We start from the raw sequence: 18684 nt of genomic DNA on the forward strand, positions 1-18684 counted from the left end.
GTCCAGCTGCCGGGGGCTTTGAAAGTTCCTTATAAAAATGTAAAATAGAGAAGCAATGATGACATTTGACCTCAGTGGTTATACTTTATTTAAACCCTACCCAACAGTTTTTTTCAATGACCTAAGAAACAAAGAATGTTCATTGGATGTTTATAGTTCAGTATATTTACATTGCAGAGATAAGACTTTAAAAAAGGGATTGTATCCAGGAACTGTAAAGGAATCTGCTGTTTTTCCCTTGTAGGTCTTGTTCATTGAACAATGTAATTTAAAAAAAAAAGAAGATTTAATTGAAAATCAGAATTAAGTCCCTGGCCACTCATCTTCCCGTGGCTCTGATAGGTAGCGGGAGGGTCTGATGTCATTTCCTCTCATTCCATTACTGTGATCCGATTGGCTGAATTGCTCTGATGTTGTCATTGTTATGGTGGCGCCATCGGCCTCAACTTCACAGTCTGATGTATAGCCGTTTACCTGAATAACAGCTGGGATACACAAGGGAAATAGTATGAGCACACAACAATAACCCTCCTCTAACCTCACGTAGTACAGCATTTATCATTCATGAAGCCTACACAGGCCCCATTTCATTGTGTCCATAGAGGTAACAATACATCTGTATTTTAATGATTTGATTTAGGCTCTTGCAAATGGAGAAATAGCTCATCCTGATTGTTGATTATATGGGCAGCCTCAGTTTAGATTACATTACATCTGATCCATTCTAAGTGAGGAGAGTCATCACATTATTGATCATTGGGAAGCTGCAGAACTACTATGAGTGATGGATACGGTGTAATATAGACTAATGAAGGTTTATCACAAATAGCTACTCTACATGGAAACAGTGTGTTTTTGGTGATGCGATTTGTCAGGAGATGAATTAAAGTGTATATTGCTGAAGTTCAGCTCTATGGCGCTTGAAATTGCTTGAAATTGAAAGGTAAATTACAATTGAGCCGACATATACAGCATTTAGGGAAACATTGCCTTTAAATTTAAATCGCTCTATAACGCTAAACCTCAGCAATATAGATTGAGTCGAGCCCTTAAACCATGGTAACCAGGGTCCCATTACTCATATTGTTCTGCACTCTATGATGCTAATGCTAACCTGTAGCTCAGTAAACAAACCCAACCTACTCTCTGGGTGTACTGAATACCTCCTTTCCTGTGCACTAGAAGAGGTACATTTGTAATTGTGGTGAACTATTCCAACTACCACTGAGGGACTTTCACCTGTGTTGATGAAGAGTGGCTCAGTGGCTTTCTGGTCCAGGCTCCAATGGCTGTTGCACTCGGTGGGGAACTTGAGCTCAGCTGGTGCGAAGGAAGGAGGTGCAGGCTCCACAGGAATTCCAGGACCACTGGAGTTGGCTACAGACAGACAGGCAGACAGACATGAGATCACTGAGTAGCACTATCAACATTCATATACAAGCTGTATCTTATCTGACTTGTTATTGTGGGTAAGTCCAACCTCTACTGGTGAAGCGTTGATAAAAAGGACAGTCACCAAATGTGTCAACCGGTGACGCCACTGTACTTTACACAACACTTTCTTGCTATGAGTTAGCTGACTGTGAAATGTGTCATGTGGTTTTCCAATAACCGTGAACAGGATGCTCAACATAGAACAGGATGTGGTTTTGTCCCCAAGTCTCAGAAACTCAAGAAGCTACAGTAGAAGCTTGTTTCATACCTACTATAGTTTCCTAACTGATAATGAGTAGATGTACATGGAATCTGGAGGCAGTTGTTAAAAATGAAAAAGGCAGACTAACTAAACAGAGCACAGAGATATATACACACAAAATCTTTCCCTCAGCCATTACATTATACCTTCACAGGGTAGTCAAACTGGTTATGTATTCAGTGGAACCTACATTTAGTTTGATTTGAATTAAATATATATATATGATCGAAATATCAATGTCAAATAACCCTTAGAAATAAAATTTCAAACCGCATTTTTCAAAAAGAGGATATGAGTTTGAGATCACGGATATCCTCTATGTGCCTACAATGTTCTCTCAACTTCCAATTTTATGCTCAGTCGTTTCTTAACAAACATCTGTTTGTTTGAGATACTAGGCTGAAACATAAATGTTATAACCAGAAGCCAATAGCAGTGGTGTCTAGTGTCCCCCCTTATATAAGCTCCTGTGACTTTTATCTGCACTTGGACTCATTTTGGTTGATGTGCTGTGCACTCAGCCCCTGATCGAGCATAAACATGAGCGATGCATGCGAGCTTCACTATAACTCATATTGTCTTTGATCTGATTCATCTCTAGAGGAAGTGGCGAGTTCCTACGTCTGACGGTGAAAAGCAATGACCTTGTTTCCTTTCATTCAATCCAAATTACATCTAGCACCTTGACACCTAATACTTTTACAATGTGATGCATATTGTCACTGTGTAGGAGAGAAAAGACACACTAAGAGTTTTCACTGCCTCTACATCTGTCACCGGGTAAAATCTACTGTACATGATCTGAAATCTGCTGGCTGGGAAATCACACAGAGATGAAAATAGCATTTACTTAACAGTTAGTAGGCCTAACTATCACATTTTGAATGACTCCCGAAGAAACAAACAAGTTGTTAATAGGTTATAATGATGTATGTACAACAGCCCTCAGAGTGGAGTAGCATACAGCTGAGGTGGACTTGATTAAGCAAGTTGATTTCACCTGTTGACTCGCTCATGCAATCACACACCTGTCAGTAATGTTCAGAACTGCCCTGATAGGCTCGTTCACACTTCTTGTTTGTATTCAAAGCATGTCAAGCCATTTCTCAGTCCCCCCCTCCAGTTGTGTCTTTTAAGAGTAAGTTTGTTTCCTATTTCCTCATTTCAGATGCATTGGTTTAATAGGTTTATCCATATCACCTTGTATGTTCTGCAACCTGCTCATGTCTCTCCTTTGTTGCAGAACCCCACAAATCCAACTTCACCATGTCCAACCACAAGTCCCCAATAAATAGGTGAACTTTGGCACTGTCTGTCATTTGCAAGTACTCATGGTGACATCTATCCAACCAATGACCTACCTAGGTTCCTTAGCTTATTTTTCATGATCCTTCAAGTTGGAGGATGTTTACCAGGTCCACTGCAGCAGATTTCCATCTACAACGGCAGAGACAGTGTTTCCACTGTAGGCAGTGTCGGAGTGGTTGGTCACCCATCAACCAGACAAGACAGCATGACTTCGTCTCCATTCATCACGTCTTTGGGCTACCAACATAAACAAGCGCCATTGTGGGAAATGGCGCAGCATTACACCACCTCTTCCCCTAGCTACCCATATCTACTGAACCTGTAATGTCACCACTGTGGACCAGTCAAGACCCTCGTCTAACTCCCAACCGCACTGGACACAAAGCATCAGCTGGCAGTTGCTTTGGAGTTGTCACACGCTTCCCAAATGGAGCCTCAGTGACGTTGTTGCCTTGGCATCTCCTTCCGCTCCCCCCTTGGCGCCACACCCTACTGTGCTGTAAAGAGTGTCCACCTTTCCTGATGCCCTGGGCTTTGGCTAATCCATGTCCATCCTACCGTGGCCTACCAGGTACCCAGACAAGGGGTCTCACGTGAGCCTGCCCAAGAAGCCTACCCTGCCACACCTACATCGCTCCTGACCAACAACAATATTTTTCTGTCTTATTCAAATGTTTCATAGTAATGTCTTGGTAAATACCTACAACTTGTTCTACAGTACAAAGAGAGTCCCTGGAATATGGTGGCAACTCCCTCTAGCCAATGCTTACATCAAATTCACGAGGAGGAGTGAACAAATACACACTATTTGGGTGTTGGCAGTGATGATATACACACCGGGCATGTATGATTGATCCTTGGCCCTCCAATAGATGTAGATCAAGATTATGATGAGGAGTGAGGTCACCACTAGTCCCGCCCACAGACTGGTAGGTAGTATCCAGTGACACCCTGAGGGACAGGGGGAGGGAGGGGGTGAGACGGAGAGAGACAGGGAGAGAGACAGTGGGACAAAGAGAGAGAGCGAGTGAGTGACAGAGGGAGAGGGACAGAAAAAGAGAGAGAGCGAGTGAGTGACAGAGGGAGAGGGATAGAAAAAGAGAGAGCGAGTGAGTGACAGAGGGAGAGGGACAGAAAAAGAGAGAGAGCGAGTGAGTGACAGAGGGAGAGGGACAGAAAAAGAGAGAGAGCGAGTGAGTGACAGAGGGAGAGGGACAGAAAAAGAGAGAGAGCGAGTGAGTGACAGAGGGAGAGGGACAGAAAAAGAGAGAGAGCGAGTGAGTGAAAGAGGGAGAGGGACAGAAACAGAGAGAGAGCGAGTGAGTGACAGAGGGAGAGGGACAGAAAAAGAGAGAGAGCGAGTGAGTGACAGAGGGAGAGGGACAGAAACAGAGAGAGAGCGAGTGAGTGACAGAGGGAGAGGGACAGAAAAAGAGAGAGAGCGAGTGAGTGACAGAGGGAGAGGGACAGAAAAAGAGAGAGAGCGAGTGAGTGAGTGACAGAGGGAGAGGGACAGAAACAGAGAGAGAGGTTTGTTTTGATTGATCCTAACATCCAGCAGATCTATGAGGCTGAAACATTTCTGAGGGAGAATGCAATGTGCTCTAATCTTGTTTACAGTATTAGATGTACATTACTTATGTCAAATCATTCAATCAAGAGAGAAAGAGGGGAGGAAGAAGAAATATTGGTAAAATGTCATACCATCTATATATTTTATACTACTGTGCAATAAAAGGAGATGCTATTAGACCTACGAGATATGAAGGCACCACACACAGCATCAGTAGTCTCAGTCCCAGCACTCTTCACCTCCCTCCCGAGGTCCCCACACCTGAGAGAGAGAGAGGAAAGAAAGTGATTGTGAAACAGAGAAAGGATTAACCCCACAGTTAACCCCACTGTCCCACAATTGTAGAAAAATGTCAAACGTTTCGTGCCAACCAAATGCACCTACTGAGTTGACGTTCGATAAAAATCAGAGCCACTTTGTGTGAAGGGTTCTGACCTGGTGTGTGATTGGCAGTGTGTGATGGCATCGTTGACGCTGTTATAGGTCCCAGGTTGGCACGGGGCACAGACTGTGTCATTCTGGGGGTTGGCTGGGGGGTTTAGGAACAAGTGTCAGACATGTCAGCTGCTCAAAGTAAAGTACATACATCCAGCAGATTGTACAAGCACAGTAATAAGATGTTTTGTACTGACAAAGGTCCACAGTGGTTTAAACATTGACTCTGAGTGCATCTTATTAGACTACAGACTCTGATTTCTTGTCAGGTGTCTTTTCAATACAAGCCTTAGTATCTCCAACTCATGATCAGCTCATCAGAGGCAAAGGTCTGTCATATTAGAACAGGGTGTAGAGGTGAGGAGGCTGCTGAGGGGAGAACAGCCCTTAATAATGTCTGGAACGGAGCAAATGGAATGGCATCAAACCATCATTCCCCTGACTCCGCTGCAGCCATTATCACTAGCATGTCCTCCCTAATTAAGGTGCCACCAACCTCCTGTGGGGTAGAGGTGAGGAGGCAGTTCTCACCTTGATTCACGACCCCTGAACCCAGAGGGCACAGGGTCACGGGTAGGCAGTGTTCACATCCATTGTCTGTACAGTAGAAACCTGTCTTACACACACATTGCCTGTCACTACTGGCTTCACACTCCCTCAATACCTTCTGGTTACTGCCTGAGAGAGCGAGAGGGAGACGGAGAGAAGAGAAGGGAGAGAACGAGTGGGAGAGAGCAGGGTGGGGGAGAGAGAGAGGGAGAGAGAGAGAGAGCAGGGTGGGGGAGAGAGAGAGATAGAGTGAGAGAGAGAGAGAGAGAGAGAGAGAGAGAGAGAGAGAGAGAGAGAGAGAGAGAGAGAGAGAGAGAGAGAGAGAGAGAGAGAGAGAGGATGAGTCAGATCAAAAATGAATGATTTTAAGGAGAATAAGGAGGAGGAAGTGACAGAGGAAGGAAGGAGGGGGACTTACTGGAATAGCAGACCCTACAGGGTAGACATTTTTTCAAGAAGTTTAATTCAGCAGTGTAGTATTCATGTTGACAGGTTCCACACTCTGTTTTTGTAGACTTGCCACAGTCGGTGCGAACATACTGTCCTGGAGTGAGGTTGGGAATGAGAGAATAACAGAGAAATGTGATCATCCATACCCCCACATATAGGCCACCGTATATACTGTCCATAGTAATGTGTTCATCTCAGGAGGTTGGTGGCATCTTAATTGGGGAGGATGGGCTCATGGTAATGGCTGGAGCAGAATGAGTGGAATGGTTTCAACAACATCAAACAAACGTTTTCCATGTGTTTGATGCCATTCCATTCGTGCCACTCCAGCCGTTATTATGAGCCGTCCTCCCCCCAGCAGCCTCCTGTGTGCTCATGTAGTGTTGTGGAGATGGGACTGCTGTTTTCCCCTCTATACTGCAGTTCATCATTTGATAAGATAGTATAATATGTATATGTGGCACATGTCTAACGCTGGTCTTTCAGACATCTTGCTCCAACAGCCATCTGAACAACAGAAACACACCAGTAGTCACTGACCTTTACGACAACGCTCACAGCACCTTTTCACCCCAGAAGCATCATGAAGGTATTCCTCAGTTTTGCATTCCAATACAGCCATCTCTAGTCCATTTGATGATAGTCTCTTTGTTAAAATGTTGACTCTACCATAAAGTTTGTGTTTTTCAGTAATTCTCTTTCATCATTAATGTTGTTGATCCACTGGTCTCAGTTGAATGTACATCCTTTCACACTCCTCCTCTCTGTCTCTAGCTCTCTCTCCTTGTTCTCTATCACTATTTCTGACTTTGACTTCTTTCTTCCGCTGAAGTATCACTCACTCTTTGTCTTCTCCTCTGCTGTGTCCTCCGTCCTCTCAGTGAGAATATAGAGCTGCTTCCTCGCCTCTCTCACCCACCTCTTTCCCCCTCGCTTGTCCTCCAGAGCGGAAAGCCCCGATGCCCCTCATCTGCCCTGTGCGTCTCTCTCTCACCCACCTCTTTCCCCCTCGCTTGTCCTCCAGAGCGGAAAGCCCCGATGCCCCTCATCTGCCCTGTGCGTCTCTCTCTCACCCACCCCTTTCCCCCTCGCTTGTCCTCCAGAGCGGAAAGCCCCGATGCCCCTCATCTGCCCTGTGCGTCTCTCTCTCACCCACCTCTTTCCCCCTCGCTTGTCCTCCAGAGCGGAAAGCCCCGATGCCCCTCATCTGCCCTGTGCGTCTCTCTCTCTCCTCCCTTTCCCCCTCGCTTGTCCTCCAGAGCGGAAAGCCCCGATGCCCCTCTTCTGCCCTGTGCGTCTCTCTCTCTCCTCCCTTTCCTTCCTGCCCTCCCTCTCTGGCACGAGGTGCACTGTTCTGGACCGTGTAAACTAGTTGTAGAGAGGAGGATTCTAGAGGCTGCTTTTGGCACTGTCTCCAGATCAGTATGTCCAGATGTGGCACACAATACACACCAACACAATAAGATACTTCCCCTGACCACTCCAGCCCTTCCCGACACTCCATCTCCCTTTATTCATTTGCTGAACCTTTGTCCTGATAGTGTTGTAATGCTGCTGATCTGAGAGATGTGTTTATATGATGAGTAGATGAAGACAGAAATATATATCCCTGACTCTCTCTCTCTCTCCCTCACTCTCTATGCACTCTCCCTTTCTTTGTCAATTCAATTCAAAGTTTTTTTTGGCATGGAAAACATTTTTACATTGCCAAAGCAAGTGGAAAAAAAATGGTGAAATAAACAATCAAAAATTGAACAGTTAAGTTCTCTCTCTCAACGTTGAATAGACGTTGAATTGACGTCTGTGCCCAGTGGGAGGGGTTAGAGGGAGATAGTTCAAGTGACATAGCAAGGAAAGAGAAAGACAGTGAGTGTTTATTTGCTGAGGCAGAAGTGATCAATTCCTCACCATGCTAGGAGTGAGGTATGTAATGATTTTTCAGGATTTCTTATCAAACAGAATAAACACAAATATAATATGTAAGCTCATCTTCCTGCATTTATACAGCACTGATATTTATTTAAACAAGCAACACATTTTAAGTGACGACCTTATGCAACGATCGTGATTTAGTTTCCTTCTTGGGATATGTGGTGTAATTTTCTTCTTCCTCAATGGATGTGATTGTGTGAAATGAACCCTGCATTTGTTAATTAATTGTTAATTTGTATTCGTCCTCTCCCCCCTCTCTCTCTCTGTCTTCGTCCTCTCCACCCTCTCTCTCTCTGTCTTCGTCCTCTCCACCCTCTCTCTCTCTGTCTTTGTCCTCTCCACCCTCTCTCTCTCTGTCTTTGTCCTCTCCCCCCTCTCTCTCTCTCTCTGTCCTCTCCCCCTCTCTCTCTCTGTCCTCTCCCCCCTCTCTCTCTGTCTTTGTCCTCTCCACCCTCTCTCTCTCCGTCTTTGTCCTCTCCCCCCTCTCTCTCTCTCTCTCTGTCCTCTCCCCCCTCTCTCTCTCTGTCCTCTCCCCCCTCTCTCTCTCTGTCTTTGTCCTCTCCACCCTCTCTCTCTCTGTCTTTGTCCTCTCCCCCTCTCTCTCTCTCTCTCTGTCCTCTCCCCCTCTCTCTCTCTGTCCTCTCCCCCCTCTCTCTCTGTCTTTGTCCTCTCCACCCTCTCTCTCTCTGTCTTTGTCCTCTCCCCCTCTCTCTCTCTCTCTCTGTCCTCCCCCCCTCTCTCTCTCTGTCCTCTCCCCCCTCTCTCTCTCTGTCCTCTCCCCCTCTCTCTCTCTGTCCTCTCCCCCTCTCTATCTCTGTCTTTGTCCTCTCCCCCCTCTATCTCTGTCTTTGTCCTCACCCCCCCCCCTCTCTCTCTGTCTTTGTCCTCTCCTCCCTCTCTCTCTCTGTCTTTGTCCTCTCCTCCCTCTCTCTCTCTGTCTTTGTCCTCTCCCCCTCTCTCTCTGTCTTTGTCTTTGTCCTCTCTGTCCCCTCTCTCTCTCTGTCTTTGTCCTCTCCTCCCTCTCTCTCTGTCTTTGTCCTCTCCCCCTCTCTCTCTCCGTCTTTGTCCTCTCCCCCTCTCTCTCTCTGTCTTTGTCCTCTCCCCCCTCTCTCTCTCTGTCTTTGTCCTGTCCCCCCTCTCTCTTTCTGTCTTTGTCCTCTCCCCCTCTCTCTCTCTCTGTCTTTGTCCTCTACCCCCTCTCTCTCTCTGTCTTTGTCCTCTCCCCCCTCTCTCTCTCTGTCTTTGTCCTCTCCCCCCTCTCTCTCTCTGTCTTTGTCCTCTCCCCCCTCTCTCTCTCTGTCTTTGTCCTCTCCTCCCTCTCTCTCTCTTTCTGTCTTCGTCCTCTCCCCCTCTCTCTCTCTGTCTTCATCCTCTCCCCCTCTCTCTCTCTCTCTCTCCGTCTTTGTCCTCTCCCCCCTCTCTCTCTCTGTCTTTGTCCTCTCCCCCCTCTCTCTGTCTTTGTCCTCTCCCCGCTCTCTCTCTGTCTTCATCCTCTCCCCCTCTCTCTCTCTGTCTTTGTCCTCTCCCCCCTCTCTCTGTCTTTGTCCTCTCCCCCCTCTCTCTCTGTCTTCATCCTCTCCCCCCTCTCTCTCTTTCTGTCTTTGTCCTCTCCCCCTCTCTCTCTGTCTTCATCCTCTCCACCCTCTCTCTCTGTCTTCATCCTCTCCCTCTCTCTCTCTCTCTCTCTCTGTCTTCGTCCTCTCCCCCTCTCTCTCTCTGTCTTCATCCTCTCCACCCTCTCTCTCGGTCTTCATCCTCTCCCCTCTCTCTCTCTCTGTCTTCGTCCTCTCCCCCTCTCTCTCTCTGTCTTCATCCTCTCCACCCTCTCTCTCTCTGTCTTTGTCCTCTCCCCCCTCTCTCTCTGTCTTCGTCCTCTCCCCCCTCTCTCTGTCTTCGTCCTCTCCCCTCTCTATCTGTCTTCATCCTCTCCCCCCTCTCTCTCTGTCTTCATCCTCTCCCCCCTCTCTCTCTGTCTTTGTCCTCTCCCCCCTCTCTCTTTCTGTTTTCATCCTCCCCCAGCCTCGGTCTGTTCCTCCTGCCCCTCTGTGCCATGTCGATGCTCTCGGGGTGGGTGGAGTCTCCAAGCTATCCCCGTGGTTACCCACCTGATGCCAGTCTGAACTGGAGCAGGTGTGCCCCTCACGGCCACACCCTCGCCCTCAGGCTGACACACCTGGACATGGAGGACAGTCACGGCTGCGAGAACGACGCCCTGGAGGTCAGTGTGAAGGGTTAAAAGTTATTATTTATATATACACTATATGACTGATAGGAGGTGCTGTTTTGAAGCCTCCATCTTGGCACTCCCCCACCAGTGTAAAAAATGTTTTGGAAGCTATAGAAATGCATTTATTATTTTCTACATTTGTTTTTGCCATGCTTATTCTATTGCAGTAAACTTAATGCATACTTTTAAATTATATTATGTGAACTAAACATAAAAAATAAAAAAAATCCTTAAAGCATACTTAAATACATTAAATAAATGTTGTCCTTGAAACACCGTAGAATTCTATTCATTCATATGGAGGACTGCTTCTTCTGGGGATTGCAATTATGGCCGACTGGTAGCTTCAAATCCTCTGATTGGCCAATACATAGCATGAACAATCCATTGGTTAAAGTCAGGTGTCACTGACTCAAGGATGACACTTTTACTGTAATCTAACACACTTTGAGATATGGCAAAATGTTGTTTATTATTACTGTTATTGGGGTGGGAATGGGAGGGATATTAGATGTCACAATTAGAAATCCTAAGGTGTCCATGTGTTTTTTAAAGATGGGACAAAAGTTCTCTCTCCTCTCATCCTTCTGTTAGATCTTTGCAGATGGAAAGCAGATAGCCCTTCAATGTGGTGAAATGTCGTTTGAGGACCTTGATTCTACCGTCAATCCCTCACTCCTTTCCTCTGTGGAGGGCTGCCTCTCTCTCTCGTTCCGCTCTGACTACTCCAACACCAAGAGACACACTGGCTTCAGAGGGTTCTACATGCTGCAAGGTGAGGAGGAGAAAGGGATTGTTTCATAAAGCATTGCTGTATTTCTCTTAGACTATATGATGAAATTGTATTGTTGTTGTTGTTGTTGTTGTTGCATTACCTCATGTGACCAATGAACCTTAGTCAGACACATGTTGTCTTCTAACAGACTTTGATGAGTGTGAGGAGGACCCAGATAACGGATGTACCCAGTTCTGCCACAACTACATTGGAGGATACCTCTGCTCCTGTCGCCTTGGTTACCACCTGGACACAGATGGACACACCTGCACAGGTACAGAGGGGAGAGACGAGGGAGAGAGGGAGAGAGACCAGGCGAGAGAGAGAAAGAAAAGGAGAGACAGACAAGAGAGCGAGAGAACACTGTATATATACATAACATGACATTTGTAATGTCTTTATTCTTTTGGAACTTCTATGAGTGTAATGTTTACTGTTCATTTTTATTGTTTATTTCACTTTTGTTTATTATCTACTTCACTTGCTTTGGCAATAAAGCCCTTTGAATTGAGAGAGCGAGACGGAGAGATGGGAAGGGACAGGGAAAGAGGAAGTGAAAGAGAATGAACAGAGGAGAGCAAGAAGTAGGAGCACTAAGGGGAAATGAAAACAAAGAGAGAATGATGAAGAATGAAGTATTATGATGGTGATGTTGCAAATTGTGTTAATAACGACAAATATGCGATGGCGTTACTACTTGTTGCTCGTACAGCTACTTCATGATACAACACCATCCCTCTTTGATAATAATGATGACCTTGAGGGTCATGTTATTGATCATACGTCTCTACCACAGTGAGTTGCACTGAGGACCTGTCCGGTTCGCTGCGTGGTGTGATATCCAGTCCCTCTTGGCCCGGCCCGTATGCTGAGCATGCCCACTGCTCCTACATCCTGTCAGTAGAGGACAACCTGGAGCTGCTTCTACACTTCACTGGGGAGTTTGATGTGGAGCAGGGGCCAGACGGACAGTGTGTGGACACACTCATGGTGAGTAGCTGTAGCCTATAAATAGGGCCTAGAGTTTTTCTTAGGTCATGTGGTCTGCTGATTCTCACTATTACAATGTGTAAGTTCTGTGAAATTCCTACATTATGCTGTGCACCCTCCCATGAAGGTGACCAATCCCTCTAACAAGATTTGCACCTGACATACGCTGTGAAAGTAACCAGGAAGTGACTACCCCCTCAGCCTTGTAGTTTTTAAAACGTTTTCAATGCACACAAACGTAGCGCAATGGTCTCGAGTAAAAACGTCATAAAAGGCATCTGGTAGCGGAAGTGGCCGTCACCTTCACAGCGAATAGGAGAACATTAAACCAATCAACTACATTTCAATGTCACTGAATATGCTTCAACAACAATGTCCCCCTCTCACCTTGTAGTCTTACAGTATTCCTGATACAGTACATATCCTGTTTTCCTGGGACAACATGTTTTCTTCATACATCATATTCTGTTGTTTTCAGGTTGAGACTTCCTTTGGGACTCAGGGGCCATTCTGTGGCCGTGTGCCTCCCCCCTCTCCCCTCCGCACTGGGTCACACCACGCCCGCATTCTCTTCGACTCTGACGGACAGGGCTCCAACAATGGCTTCACTATCCACTACAGAACCACAAGTAGGGTCATGTACGCTTTTAGGAAACTACTCATTATATGAATCCTTGAAATAATATGCACACGATAATTGAAAAAGGACAGCTTTTATACATAAAAAAAGCACATTCCTGGATTAAATCATGTAACATACATACCCTTTAGCAGACGCTTTTATTCTAAGAGACCTACAGTCATGCACACGTTTCACGTATGTAAGCGCCATGCTCTACCACCTGAGCTACAAGGGACCACCCTGTACAGTGCCTTCGGAAACTATTCAACCCCCTTGACTTAAAACGTTTATCATTTTGTTACAAAGTGAAATTAAAATTGATTTAATTGTCATTTGAAGAAAAATGTGGGTACATCTCTAAGAGCTTTGCACACCTGGATTAAACAATATTTGCCAATCGTTCTTTATTAAATTCTCCAATCTCTGTCAAGTTGGTTGTTGATCATTGTTAGACAGCCATTTTCAAGTGTTGCCATATATTTTTCCAGCCAATTGAATTGTATGTGTGGGGTACAGAGATGGGGTAGTCGACCGCTATTACTGCACACAAAGTGAGTCCAGGCAACTTATTATGTGTATTTGTAAGCACATTTTTAACTCCTGAACTTATTTGGACTTGCCATAACAAAGAGGTTGAGTACTTATTGACTCAAGACATTTCAGCTTTTCATTTTAATTTTTTTATTTGTATTTTCTAAAAACAAAATTCCACATTATGGAATATTGTGTGTAGATTAGTGAAACGAAATCTAAATGTAATCCATTTTAAATTCTTGCTGTAACACAACAAAATGTGGAAAAAGTCAAGGGGGTTGAATCCTTTCTGAAGGCACTGTATAATGGATCAAAATAAAGTGATGACTTCATTGCAGCAAAGACCTGCCGAGGGATTGTGACCTCCAACTCCACCCTGGCCCCACAGCAACATGAATATCACCAAGGTGACACAGTCACAGTGACCTGTGACCTAGGCAGTGTTCTGAACACAGTGAGTAGGCTACGGTACTGTAAGTTCACAAGTGGCAGTAAAAGGGTTCAGTTAGCTTTCATACTCAACCAAGAGCTTAGTTTGGTGCTGTAGACGAACTGAAGAAATGTTGACAATTTGAATGTTCTCAAAGACATGACATAATAGATTGTACACTACAGGATACATGTGTTCTCTCTTCAAAGGGTGACAAAGAGTATGAGTCGACATGCCAGAGGACAGGCGAGTGGAGTCCTGTGTACCGCTGTGAACGTGAGTGAGATGAGACCATCTCTACAATTCTATTTCACAGGATTAATATAGCCAGCGATTAACACTCTTGATAGATGTAACGCAAAATGTTCTGGTGTAGAAAAATATCAAAAGTTAAGTATGGATATAGGTATGAGGGTCATTCTTGAATTAAGGGACATTTGGACATGGGATTTTTAGAGAAAATGAACTTGCCGCATTTCAAGCTTTCCTTTTGTGAAGGGCAGCCAGGAACTAGTTCAGCCCTTCACAGCTGATTCTGACTGGGCCAAAGAAATGACAGAAGCGATAGGTATGTTTCAGTGGAGGCTGCTGAGTGGAGGACGGCTCATAATAATGGCTGGAACGGAGCAAATGGAATTGACATCAACCACATGGAAATCATGTGTTTGATACAATAAGCAAACTAAAGCTGAAGTTGGCAATGAATTGGCCAATGCATCCTGTGTTGCACCTACTACAGATGGATGGACCACCAGGGCTACTTATGACATGTTCAAAACAACGGGGAACTGGGAAATCTCAGACTTCCAACTTCAGTGTGTTCAAGATAACTGGGAACTCGAAAAAAACAAGCTCCGACATATTGCACTTTATTTTAGCTTTGTTGATGAGCAATCGCGATTTCATTTAAGAAAATACAAAGTGTTGACATTCTTAATGGTGCTCTCATCAGGCATTATATGACTCATGGTCATATATGGAATCAGGATTACTAACACTTGTTATTTCCTTAAATAAATAATACTTTACTACGGTAACTGTTGTCATTGAATTATTCTGCTGTCGAGAAACCAAACCGTGACCTCAAAGCCGCAATACCTACCGAACCCGTTTGACAATTTTAGATAATCTTATTTAGTCTATGACTGAGATAATACGTAATTATGATAACCAGGTCTATTTAACCTGAATCGATAATTAAGTCATGTTAGCTAGCTAGCTTTTTACTCACCGTCTTTGGTCAGTTTTGCCCGTTTGTCTGTCAAAAGTAAATTCCACTGAGCAACGTCTGTCTGGTAAACTTGTTACACAGCTGCAACAATCCTCATTCACGAGCTTGCCGGATCACTTTGATTAACCCACCCACTGAGTCATATCCTATCTCAATAACCCAGCATCAATAACCCAGCATTAACAAGCAAACCTAGCTCTTTTGAATGAAAACAACCAAACTAAGTGACCCAATGCTTGCAACCCAGCAGTTGGGTCATCCAAACAACCAAGCATTTTTAGTATAGTGATTTTCAAGGTGCTAAAACACACATTACACTAGTAAAATAAACATATTTTACTTGCCTTCTTTGTTTAATATAGGAATATAGGAAAATACTTTTGTTCACTGTTTAGCATTAAAAAAAGAATAGATAGATATCTCTGAATCACCAAAACATGTCACTACACCTTTACATCACCAGTAAGACGAGCCAATTCGTTAGCCCACAGTAGTTTCTAAAATGCATACACATATTTTGTAGTATAAGGACATTTTTTTTTTTTAAATAACAAAGTCAAGGGACAGCATTTACCTCTACAATTCAATAATGAATAAATAGCATCCATGTTGATCATCCTTAAGAATTCAGAATATGTCGGAACATTCTTGCGGATCTTGCTTTGAGTAATAATACCCTGGGCCTCGTTTCCCAGTTGCGATGTAAAGTAAGCATTACAATGATCGTACCAGTTGCATCATTATTTACGAGCCAACTTTTTAAGAGTGTTTCCATACACGTTCGCTAAGGGACAGGTCGAAATTTACTTGGGGGAGGGGTGGTCCAAAATATGTGTTTTTTTTGGGGGGCACAGGGGAGGGTGGTGCAATTTTCCCCTTGGTTTTCCCCTTGGTTTTCCCCTTGGTTTACATTCGCCTCTCTACTTGTAGTTTCCATATAAACAATGGCTTGATATTACCCTAATAAAGTTTAGAAACCTTTGTGGTTTGGTATGGTGTGGCTATCATTAAGTTTTAGCTACTGCAGGCCTATGATTTGAAGGCAGTGCACCCCGGGGTTTCAACTGGCTCCTACAGTTGAACTCGAGGTGAGGAAGACTGTTTCAGGTCTACCAGAAAATGATCGAATTACCCTTCTTCTGTACGTCTATATGTGTATAGCAGACACAGTAACCATCTGACATAAATGCATGCATGTAATGTTGTACCTATATATACATACAGTACCTAGCCTAAACATCTTGATTCTATGTGTAGCGGAGATGTTCTGTGAATAAATTGACTCGGAAGGTCAAAAAACATCTAACGATGCACTTTGGCTGCTCTACCAGTGGTCTGGATCACTTGCAGATGTGCAATGGTTTTTAAGAACAACGTTACTAATGAAAGTTCTGAGAAACAGATCAGCTACTACAGATTCATCTTACGATGGTTCTAACAATGATCTTAACACTATGAAGGCTCTGGGAAATGAGGTCTAGGACCTTTGCATTTTCATAACGCTATTTTATCTTTTAAAGCAATTTGTTTTGGAGCTTGTGTCAGAAACGTTGGCTTGCTCTATATGTCTGGTTCACTCTAGCTGTGGATTGTGGAGAACCAGACACGTCTAGTGATGAGGCCCTTCAACTGGTGGACAAGGATCCAAGCACTCTGTTTCATGATGAGGTCCGGTTCAAGTGTGAATCTAAATACTACACACTGGAGGGAGACGGTTAGTCCATACAGTCTTATTTACCTACAACTGCAGCTGTTATCCTTTTCTTTAACTTCTTATGTAAATCTCCTCCTTTCTTCCATCCCTCCTTCCCTGATCATTTCTATACAGTATCTTCAGTATACCTGCCCTATGTTTTCTGAGTCCGCTCCACATGCCATCACTATCTACCCTACCTGCTCTTACCTCCGTTCTGTTCCTTCAGAGAAGTACATCTGTGATGCCAGTGGTACGTGGACATCGGTCAAGGGCCAAGAAAAGTTACCAAAGTGCATCGAAGGTATGCCTCACTATCATTTATCAGGTGTACGCAGTGTTGTGGAGTAATGAACTATATGTAGTTCAACTAGTATTTTAACTACATTTTGCAGTAGCTTGGTGGTAGTTTAACTAAATTCAAATCTTGATAGTGCTAACAGTAGTTAATTACTTATTTTTACCATGTAGCTGTGTAGCTAACTACTGGAAATACACACTACTTTTTTAGTAAAAAACAATTTTAGACATGCCTAATTCTCACTTGAAACTTGGGCTTAATTACACACTCTGTTAACATGACTCCAGAGTAAGCTTTTCTTGCAATTTGTAGTTTGACATTTCACATTTAGTTATGATCATTTTCCACTAAGTTGTTTTTATGTAGTGAATTACTTTTCAAAGTGACTTTAGTTAAGTAAACTAAGGGTAACTTTAGTGTAGCTTACCTTCTTCCAGTGAGAAGTAATTCGTAGCTTGGTAAACTATATTTTCACAGTAGCTTCCCTAACACTGGGCGGTACAGTATAACTGCTGTTACACTATTAATGATCCAGTGTTCTGGATTGTCTATCTTCTAGTGTGTGGGAAGACAGAAACAGAGATTTCCAGCTTTGGAAGAATTTTGGGGGGCAAACCGGCGAAGATGGGAGAGATACCCTGGCAGCTTCTCCATAAACAGCCCAAAAGAGGAGGAGCATCCCTGATCAATGACCGGTGGGCCATCACAGCAGCTCATGTAGTGGATGGCTATGAAGAAAGCAAGCTTACATTTTTCGGGGGGCTGATAGATGGGCAAAAAGCACAAGAAACTGATCCTGATGTAGTTGTCATGGTAACGGAGAAGATTATCATTCACCCTGACTACTTAAAGGGCATACCTGGCAATGAACGCACTAACTACGACAACGATATAGCTCTCATCAGAATGTCTTCCAGGGTGAAGTTAGGGCCCAATGTTCTCCCCATATGCCTGCCTGAGGCTGATGGAGGATTCCAAGAGTTTCAGCATGGCACTGTTTCAGGGTGGGGTAGGACTGAGAATAAAGATAAAACCAGCATTATGGCTAAGAGCAAATTCTTGCTTTACGCATCTGTGGGAAGATACCCCCAAATTAATTGTGAGGAAACACCTTTGTTGTCTATTAACAAGCCAATGGTTTTCACTGAGAACATGTTCTGTGCAGGGGGTGATGGGTTAGATAGCTGCAAGGGGGATAGTGGGGGTCCATTATTTCTCCCTAAGCTGGGATCAGGAAACAAGGACAACAGAGGGCCATATCATCTGAGAGGCATTGTGTCCTGGGGTTCCCTTTGTGAACTGGGAAAGGAATCTAAAAAGGGTTACTACACCAAAGTGGAGAATTACTTAGACTGGATCAAGATGACAATAGAGAGAGAAGAGCAGGGGTAAAAACAGGTAAAGAAGACTAAGAAGAGTAAAACATACTAGTCAACACTGAACCTCCATAATCATAATTGTATGCTAATTATTTCCAGTACTTTTACTTTTTATAAAACCAGTCTGGTTCTATAAATTACTTGTGTTCTTTTAGTTCAGTGTTAAATGTAACTTCAGTATACAGGCAATACCATCCTGTCATGTCTGAGTAAAATCTCTACTCTGTGGCAAAATCACCAAACATATTGCTGTGCCTTTTATTCGTTGTTGTGAATAATGCTTCACAATGTAACCCTGATTGACAAACCCAAATAAAAATATGGTTCATAAAACTCATCTGAATGTTTGTCTTCAATCAAACTCTCAATTAAATGTTGATACCCTATTTTCACTCCTCCTCCCCCATTTCTACTGTGCCTCTACGTCTGCATTGCTCGCTCTCTGTAGTTTTAGGCTCGGTTTCTGTATTTGTATTTGCAGTGGCGACCCATCACTCAGGGCTGTTTTGAGCCCTTCCTGTCTAGCTGTTTTTTGTAGCCTGTTCAAATCAAATCAAAT

General features: G+C 44.0%; 2 protein-coding genes across 2 annotated transcripts; one reads left to right on the forward strand and one right to left on the reverse strand.

Moving 5' to 3' along the window:
* Window positions 1-59: 59 nt before the first annotated feature.
* LOC118367890 (tumor necrosis factor receptor superfamily member 5-like) lies at window positions 60-7314 on the reverse strand. Its single transcript, XM_052489239.1, has 8 exons — window positions 6552-7314; window positions 5980-6105; window positions 5544-5690; window positions 5013-5106; window positions 4762-4838; window positions 3842-3955; window positions 1240-1377; window positions 60-485 (listed from the first exon to the last, which is right to left on the reverse strand). The coding sequence occupies exons 1-8, from the start codon at window positions 6631-6633 to the stop codon at window positions 304-306; spliced, it is 960 nt and encodes a 319-aa protein (XP_052345199.1). The 5' UTR covers window positions 6634-7314; the 3' UTR covers window positions 60-303.
* A 466-nt stretch (window positions 7315-7780) lies between these two features.
* LOC118367891 (complement C1s subcomponent-like) lies at window positions 7781-18462 on the forward strand. Its single transcript, XM_035751617.1, has 11 exons — window positions 7781-7934; window positions 9963-10161; window positions 10765-10945; window positions 11094-11219; window positions 11742-11935; window positions 12414-12564; window positions 13430-13545; window positions 13731-13797; window positions 16335-16466; window positions 16675-16749; window positions 17306-18462. Exons 1-11 carry the CDS (start codon window positions 7921-7923, stop codon window positions 18136-18138), a joined length of 2088 nt encoding a protein of 695 aa, XP_035607510.1. The 5' UTR covers window positions 7781-7920; the 3' UTR covers window positions 18139-18462.
* The last annotated feature ends 222 nt before the right edge of the window (window positions 18463-18684 follow it).

This window comes from Oncorhynchus keta, chromosome 31 (assembly GCF_023373465.1).
Source record: "Oncorhynchus keta strain PuntledgeMale-10-30-2019 chromosome 31, Oket_V2, whole genome shotgun sequence".
NCBI lineage: Eukaryota > Metazoa > Chordata > Actinopteri > Salmoniformes > Salmonidae > Oncorhynchus > Oncorhynchus keta.

Coding starts and splice junctions, on each gene's coding strand:
- LOC118367890 (XM_052489239.1), bottom strand. CDS start 6,633: ATGGCTGTATTGGAATGCAAAACTGAGGAATACCTTCATGATGCTTCT. Junction 6,106..6,551: donor CTGTGAGCGTTGTCGTAAAG/GTCAGTGACTAC, acceptor ACCTCACTCCAG/GACAGTATGTTCGCACCGAC. Junction 1,378..3,841: donor GGATCAATCATACATGCCCG/GTGTGTATATCA, acceptor GTCTGTCTGTAG/CCAACTCCAGTGGTCCTGGA.
- LOC118367891 (XM_035751617.1), top strand. Junction 11,220..11,741: donor AGATGGACACACCTGCACAG/GTACAGAGGGGA, acceptor TCTCTACCACAG/TGAGTTGCACTGAGGACCTG. Junction 13,546..13,730: donor TAGGCAGTGTTCTGAACACA/GTGAGTAGGCTA, acceptor CTCTCTTCAAAG/GGTGACAAAGAGTATGAGTC.